We start from the raw sequence: 8,771 nt of genomic DNA, 5'->3' as shown, positions 1-8,771 counted from the left end.
TTTATCTCTAAGGAGAGGAAATATAGGCATACAAATGCCTCTTCCCATGGCCCTCCTTGGGCCTTTCCAAACTATTCTATAACTGTCTGGGATGTGAAATTTCATTTTAGAACCTTTTCCCATTGTAATTTACATAATTGACCATATGCATATCAACATTAAAACAGAAGGACATTTATGTACATCATGTATAAATACTCGACCTTTAACATGGGCCCTGTTAGTGTCAGTCTTTGCAGCCTTCCTCCAGTGATCAAACATGCTCTTACAAAGTGATTTTAAGGTGTCAAGGTCAAATTTTGTCATTTCAGTGAGTCTTCAAGCAAAATTTGGTCACTAGGCATTAGGTCTAGGGTTTGATTTTACCCTTGTCAAAGTTGTCCAAATGATGTTCCATGTCACCATTCAACTGAGTGTACCATCATTCAAAGGGTTGTCATCATCATGTCAAGTTCCACTAGGTCATTTTACACCTTGTTCATGCTTCAGTTGCACTTAGGCAAGGTTCATTTCCCTCTCCTAGGGTTTTGAAGCTAATTTCTCTTGGATTGTCAAATCATCGGCAAAACTTGTATCCTAATGTTCATACACCTTCCCCTATCCTTAAAGTACCTTATCAAACACTTCTCATCACTGAGATCCCCCAAATTCCTCATTTTCGCACAAACCCTAGTTTCTTGCTACAACCTGGCAATTTTCTAGGTTGGACCTGTGTTTTGCCTTTTTGGACCCCTTCCCCTCACTCAATCTCTGAGATTACACTTTCCCCTACTTCCTAACATCCTTCCCTACTTCCAAAAATTTCCTCAAGAATTTAGAAACTCCTTATCCCCTTCATTTCGCTTCATTTCGACAAATCCCTTGTTCCACACATCGGGATAGGTTTCACTCAAATGAGGTTTCTGAGCAATAAAAGATGAATTTGGGAAACTTGAGAGAGGTTTTTTTCCAAAACATGCCAAGGAAGAAAAACCTCCTTCACTTTTTACACAGGTGTCATGGTTTTGGAGAAATGTCAAAAATATAGTTGCCTCGGGAGAATTGATGCACCTCTGAAGTGACCTTGGGAAAATCAAATTTTATCCTAGCTCAGTTAGCCAAATGACTTGCTTTATGAGTCAAATGATAACTAGACACAAAGGTATTTCCAATGAGCTACCATGAGCTCAATTTGGAGTTGAGGAAGGCATTCAAAAGTTGACTGCAACAACACCCTGCCTTTAGGCAACCTCATTTGGCACATTTTGACCAGTCTTGGTAGATTTAATTTTTGACAGTGCAAATGAACTCCAAATTGAAAAATTCTAGTTGGGTTGGAAAGTAGACTCAAATCCCTTTACAATGAGCTATCCTAAACCCAATTTGGACACCGGGAAGGCCTCCAAAAATCTCCTACAAAAACTGCTACGCACAGGCTATATGCGCCGCGCCTCAAGCCCAGTGCGCCGTGCCACTTCCCGTGCGCGACGCTAAAAATATAGAACTCCAAATGAGGAATGGTTTGCATTTTTAGATTAAGCATGAAAAATCATGACTACTGGTGCCCGGACAAGAAATTTGGAGCATTTTTGGGGCATTTTGAGTCACATGACAAATTTTTGGGCAAAACACAGGGTTTTTCTCCTTGTGCTGCGCGGCACTAAAATTCTAGAGCTCCAAATGAGGAATGGTTTGCATTTTTGGATTCAGCATGGAAAATCACGACTATTGGTTCCCGGACAAGAAATTTTGACAAGATATGAGTCTCCAAAAGGTCAAAAGAAACCCAAAAATGGCCTCTCTGCCCCTTTTTTGACACACAAGAAGTAGTCATGGGAGAATGGAGATTTGGAGGGGCAAATGAGCACCAAATTCAAAAATTCCAGTGGGGTTAGAAAGTAGACAGGACAGGATTTCCAAAACGCCCACTTGGGCATATTTTGGACACCTGTAAGTGCCCCAAAACAGGCCCCGAAGTAGCGTGACGCACAGAGAAAATGGCGTGGCGCAAAGAGGAAAAATTGCCAAATTTGCTTCCGTTTCGCGAAATTTCGGTTTGCGACTTCTCCAAGTGGGCCCGCTCATCTAGACTTCGGTTTTTTGGCACCAAAGGCGGCATTTAAAGTATTTTTTCTCCAGATTGGCTTCTATCCAAGTGGCGAAGGAAGGCAAACGGTCACCCAAGCCAAATGTCATGTTTATAGTGCTGCACCTGTAGCTGATGGTTGGCTCTTCATCTCCATTTTCTAATGATTCGAGTAACTCCCCAACCCTTGGACATTCTATCTCTTCATGGCACATTTTATATATTGTATGTAAGCTATTTGCAAAGGGTTGGTTGGTTTGTAACTTCTGGGAGACTGTGGGAAAGAAACTCTATTTCTTCACTGTGTATTTTTGACAGAGAATTAATGAAAGGCAGCGGCTCTGTTTCATGAGATTCTTGTGGTTGTGAGTGTAGCAAATGTGTCTCTTATGTTTTCATATGTATTTCATTATGTTTCATAATTCAATTCATGTTCATTTCCAGTGAAATTTTCTAAGTGAGATTAGGTAGAATTCAATTTTATTGCTCTGCCTGTGGGAAAATTTCATGTTCAGTGTTTTTCTTCTATTGAAAAGGATTCATGTAACTATGCCCTTTTCACTTTCTTCAGCAATGTATTCATTCCGCGTTACCTCAAACTAAATTGCTACATTTTTTGTCTGCCTTGCCTCACGGAATAATCTGTGCCTTTGTATTAAATTCTCTATTCCTTGCTGACCGTTGGTCCCATACCATCCCAGAAGCTCGGTCATTCACGAAAATGGTTTCTTGTATCCCTATTTACTTACTAGCCTAAGATCAATATTTCACTGTAAGTCATCTCAGACCGTTTTTGCTTATATATTCACTGAGCGTGACTTGGAGAGAGCCCTCTCCTGCTTTGGTAGGGCTAGCTACCAGACTGAGCGTGGTTTGTGGCTACCCTAATTTTTTCCTTCCTTCAGCCTAAGGCAGATTTAGGTGCTAACAGGCCCCATAGTCTCTAAAAGTAAATTTGAGAGGAAATCATGACTGACATCTCATGTGATACAGGTGGTATTTATTTCAAACGTTCTAGATAATAATCAACATGTAACTTAGAAAAAATCTTGCATATCAAAACAATAAACATTATACCTTCACATTAAATGCAATTGAAAATCACATTACAATGTTTTACCTTTCACTAGTTCTTATACTCTTGGTACCAGAATTTTAGTCATGTTACTATGTTGCCACTAAGTTACCCCTAATTAATCACACTAACAACATTAATCACAATTAAACCATACCTTCTACAAAATATTGGTATTCACACAAAATCTTTGTTAAATACATTCAACATGAATTTCACTTTCACATGCATCAATTTTCTCAATATTTCAACAAAGTAAAAAGGCATTGGTCCTATCCATGTTTCATAAACCATTTCCATGCAATAAGTGCAAGAATAACAAATAAGGCTACATCCAAGGAAATTTAAAACAAAGTTTCTATGAAGTTATTTTTCGATCTACTGGATACATTTGTATATGTTGCCAAAGGAAATTATACATAGGATCGATAAAATAATGAATAGATTTCTTTGGGCGGGTAAAAGTACAGGAATGAAATATCACCTAGTTCATATGTCCACCATAGCCCAACCTATTCAAAGTGGCAGATGACGTATATTGGATACAAAACATTTTAATATTTCATTGGTCACAAAATCCCTTTGGAGGGCACTATAAGGCACAGGGATATGGAAAAATATGATGAAGGGGAAATACCTTCGTCATATAGAATCTACACAGTGGATTAGAGAAGGGGCAAAGGAGTATAAGGGTGCATCATACATTTGGCACAGTGTGATGAAAAATAAACAGTGGCTCTTTGCTAGGATGAGATGGGAGATTGGCGATGGTCGGCACATTCATATGGGTTTGGATGATATCAAGGATATGGATGGTCATCATTCCATTTCTACCCCAATGTTATATTATTTATCCCAGATAGGTATTACTTACATCTGGCAGGTGGCTACTGAGATAAACAATAATTTGGGTACTCAAACGTGGCAGAATGCGGAGACTGTGTGGTTGTCAGGGAGATGGGGTATAGAATGGAAGGATCGCATCCATTATTTAATACATGTTGGATCTTTTCTCTCCGATGTTGACGATAAAATACGCTGGGTGGGCACAACTAACAAGAGACAGATTGTTGTCAAAGACATATTCTAGATTCCCTTTAGATACAAATGATGAAAGACTCCAATGGTATAAAAAAACATGGTACTGGGAGATTCCCATGAAGTTGAAATGTTTTAATTGACAAGTTCTACACAACAAGTGCTTACTTGGGATATATTAATCCATAGGGGATTTCAAGGTTTAGACATCTGCTCCCTATGCTTGGAAGTCATTGAGGACATGCATCAGCTATTTTTAATATGTCCATTTGCAAAAACTATTTGGGATGGAGTTATGACACTACTCAACATCAAAAGAAGGTGTCAACAGGGATCGATTAAGGGATGTCTATCCTCCTGGTTCATTTCACATAAGAAACACTCAACACTACCCTTTTATATATTCTGAGGGATATGGAGATGCAGAAATAAAAATATCTTTGAACAGAGAGAACCAGATATCAAAGAAATAATAATAAAGGTTGATGCATACTTTGGGGAGATTGGACCAATTATTAGAAAAGGCCATAGAAGAATCATAAAGTATATCGACATTTGGAAGGAACTCCCAACTGGTTTTTTTGATGGGGCATGTGAACAAAGAAAATGTGGATGCGGCGCATATATTGTAATGGAACCTGTCATTTTTTACCATTTTTGGTGGGAAGGAGGAAGGGGCACAAACAAACGAGCATAACTTATTGCATTATGAGGGGCATTACTATATGCAAAATGGTTGGGTATTGAGACCTTAAAGATTTACGGGGACTCAAAAAGTGTCATAGAATGGGTACATGGATCTTCTCAATTTAATCCATTCATTCTTATTGCATGGATGAGGCGTATTCGGATTTTGGAGCTAACCTTTCATCAGATCACATACATGCATGTGTACTGTGAACATAATGGGGTTGCAAACACTTTGTCAAAAAGGGGAATAGCAGCATAAACATATATGATTGACTTTTATGCATATCAACAAGGTTTAGTAGTAAATGAAGGAACAATAAAGCTCTTGTAGCATAACATATTCATAATATGCATTTTATATAAATTGTAATGATCTTTATTGAGACGATGACATAGATACTTCATAAACAAGAAAAAAAGACTATAGTAATAAATATTCATATAAAAATATAGATATAATTCCGCGATATGAAAAATAATATATATAAGTAAAATTTTATATTAAACTTTAAATGAATATAATAACATATTTGTGACAAACATGTTTGTTTGAGAAGAAAAAGAAAAACAATAAACCATTATAATCACTTTTATTAATAAAAAATGATATTTTTTTTGAAAAAAAAACTTATACATAATTTTTTCATGTGACCATTCATTTTAATTTAGAGCCTACACTCAATAGAGGATACACATTCCTAATTAGTGAGAGTTACTAGATATATAATAGATTGTAACCATCAAAATCATTTTTGAGGTAATTCTTAGAACAAACCATTACATGTATTGAATTAAATATGTTTTCTGGCCATAAAATTGTAAATATAAATATTGCATATTAAATTAGTAATATTTTTACCCATGTATTTTTTAGGAGTAAGAATATTACAAAAATACATATTGCTATATCGTCCAGTGTGATTCTAAAATATAGAATACTAACTTTTAATAAACAAAAAAGTCATATTTCTTATATATTTAAACATTTCACCAAAATTAAATTTAAAATTTTTACCATTTTACGCTATAAACTTATCATTTCCAAGTTTACTAATTTTCTTTGAATAAAAATATAAATCATCTTATCATTATAATTATTATACAAATTAATAATAATTATTTGTATTAATTTAAGATTAAAAATAATAACCATCACTGTTATCAATTTACAATAATAACTATCCACAACTAGGTAAAAGAAAAATCTCCCTACCGTTGCTGACGGGAGTGAAACGAAGATGAAAATAAACGGTGAAATCTATTTCCGTCAACAATGTTCGCCTTAATTGGCGAAATGGAGGGCAGGAAAGTTCCTAACAGTGCGTCTGCGATTGTGGTTGTCCCTCAGTGTCGATCCCGCGATCTTGAAGAGCATCACGGTAGGACCACCCCTCTCTGCCTCTGCTCAACAGTCTCTTCAGTGAATGGAGTGCAGTCTCCGGTTCACCGTGCAAGCACCCCTGTTTTTCGCTCAAGAAACTTTCAGGCCTCACAGCCATATCAATTACGGTTTCCGGCAACGATGAGATTACGCTCGTGCAGGGCCCTTCGTCCCCGGTGGTTTTTGGTTCTTGAGAGCTCGATTCGCCCTGTTAGAATCCTGGCGGATGCGGATTTCTCTATTACCTGTAGAAATCAATTCTACGTTCATGGAAATCTCATCCGTGTCATTATTCCCTAACCTCTGTTTCCGCTGAGCGCCCGTTCTGCAAATCGGGCAAGTTGAATGCGAACGGTAATTGACCGAAAAATGACCCAAAATGAAAACCGTCTACGAACTTAATTTCCGTCGACAAAGTTCGCGTTAATTGCTGGAACCGGACGTTGGGAAAGTTACCCTATCAGTGCGTCTACGATTGTGATTGTCCCTCGGTTTCGATCTCGTGATCTCGTGCAGCATCGGGGAAGACCCTCCCCTCTCTGCCTCTGCTCAGAATTCTCTTCAGTGAATGCAGAGCAGTTCTTGAGGACTGCGATCCACTGTGCAAGCACACCTCTTTCTCGCTTTCAGGCCTCCCGGCCATATCAATGGCGGTTTCCGGCATCGAGGAGATTTCGCTGGTGGACGACCCTTCGTCCACAGCACTTTTCGCTTCTTGAGAGCTCGTTTCCCCTTGTTCGAGACCTGGGCCGATGTGGATTTCTCTGTTACCGAAAGAAATCAATTCTAGGGCAATTGAAATGTCATCTGTATTATTATTACCTGACCTCTGTTTCGGCTGAGCGCCCGTTCTACAAATCGGGCAAGTCGAATGTGAACGAAACCACATGTCGATGCATTCTACGTGAAAGCTGTGTTTGCAATTGGGCAGATGCCGGGCTTTCTCGTTCTCCTCGAATTCCGACAGACAGACAGCGCATTCGAGCGCGTCTTTGAAGCTCTGCGCTTTGTACTCGAAGACGGGCAGAGATTCGATGACGCGCGCATCCAAACCCCGGTTGAGGAGGCTCAAGGGATCCTCTCGTGCGAAGGAAAATCCACGGCGCCAAGAGATGTTGCTCCGTCGAGACAGAGAGATTTCACGGTACTCCCTGCGGCGCAAACCGACGTAGATGCAGATCACGAAGAGGAACAAAATGAAGGAAAAGAGAAGTACGAAAGGGGCTAGCATGAAGATCCCGTTCATAGCATTTTGCTGATTGTTGTCGGACGCCATTCCCTTCGGCGGGTAATTCAAATTGCTGCCGAGTCCGTAATTATGGTCGACATCGGTGGGCGGCACGCTGCCAGTGCGATTCGTGGTGTTGTAAGCCATGGCTGGCGCTGAATCTATCTCAGATTGCGTTGGCGTCAAAACCCTCTCACATTCCGAAGATCATGGTTGCAGAGGCAGAGTATTTCAAGAAAAGAAACAAGCTGAGAATGCCTCAAATTAAAGAGCTGAATTGGGGATTAAGGAATGAAATAGAGGCTGAATCGTCTAAATATGAAATGGGTGAATGGTTGAATGAATGCAGATAGATCAGAATTTGAAGAGGAACTTTGAGTGTGAAAAACGGCAGATACGGATGAAGAGTTTGAATTCTCCTTCGATGCTTCGTCTTCGTCGACTTCAAGAGCGTCTGGGGCCGTGTGTGTGAGGGTTTCGTAGCGCTGCTGAGTGCGGTCATTGACCACGCAACTTCTGGGAGGCTCGCTTATGATTGATGTGAACAGAATCCCTGAGTCAAGGAGGCTGCTAAGCTGAAACATTTGTTAAATATAACTGCTCCTGCATTTTAGGCTCGCTCATCTGCAGCAATTTGACCAACCAGTGTGGCTGAACTGGCTCTAAAGGTTTACCATAATTTTTTAAATAATTTAAATAATTCAGAAACGACAGAATAAAATTACTCCTCTGTTAAGCCTTTCTATGAAAGTACTACATGGTTTCTTTGAAATATAAAATCAAAATTAATATAATATCATTTGTTCGTCTACCTTCCCAGCAGTGATATATATATATATATATATATATATAAAATATAGACTTTCGCTCTCATAAACGTTCCACAACAGTGATGAAGGTGACCCCTCTCAGTCGAGAATCTTGCGTTTTCCCACTCAAATGTTGTTTTAGATTTGAGTTCGGGGACAAGTTGTATTTTCTTAAAAAAAAAATTATAGAATAAAATATTTATCATGGATTTCAATTCAAGATATAAGATATTTTTCACAATTAGATTTACTGCAATGGTATACATCATTAAGAGAAAAAAAGTCATTTCCAATTTAAAAATATTATTACCATCTTTAATATATATATATATATATATATATATATATAATTTAAAAAATGATGACACAGTTATCTCCAACTCTTATATATATAAATATAAATATAAGTTTATCAAATTCAAAATTATAATATTTCAAAAAATAGGAAATAATAACACTTTCTAAATATAAAATCCAAAAATAAT

The 8,771-nt window shown here is 38.2% G+C and overlaps 1 protein-coding gene across 1 annotated transcript; it reads right to left on the bottom strand.

Annotated features, from left to right (window-relative positions):
• Positions 1–6,029: 6,029 nt before the first annotated feature.
• LOC149161578 (uncharacterized) lies at positions 6,030–8,022 on the bottom strand. The gene has a single exon (XM_089435535.1). It carries the CDS (start codon positions 7,622–7,624, stop codon positions 6,719–6,721), a length of 906 nt encoding a protein of 301 aa, XP_089291661.1. The 5' UTR covers positions 7,625–8,022; the 3' UTR covers positions 6,030–6,718.
• Between the last annotated feature and the right edge of the window lie 749 nt (positions 8,023–8,771).

The sequence above is a fragment of the Pinus tabuliformis genome, chromosome 5_2 (assembly GCF_031772625.1).
Source record: "Pinus tabuliformis cultivar Carrire ecotype Pingquan chromosome 5_2, CPIR1, whole genome shotgun sequence".
Lineage (NCBI taxonomy): Eukaryota > Viridiplantae > Streptophyta > Pinopsida > Pinales > Pinaceae > Pinus > Pinus tabuliformis.
Note: the sequence above shows the minus strand (reverse complement) of the source record. Positions and strands in the feature narration are given on the sequence as shown.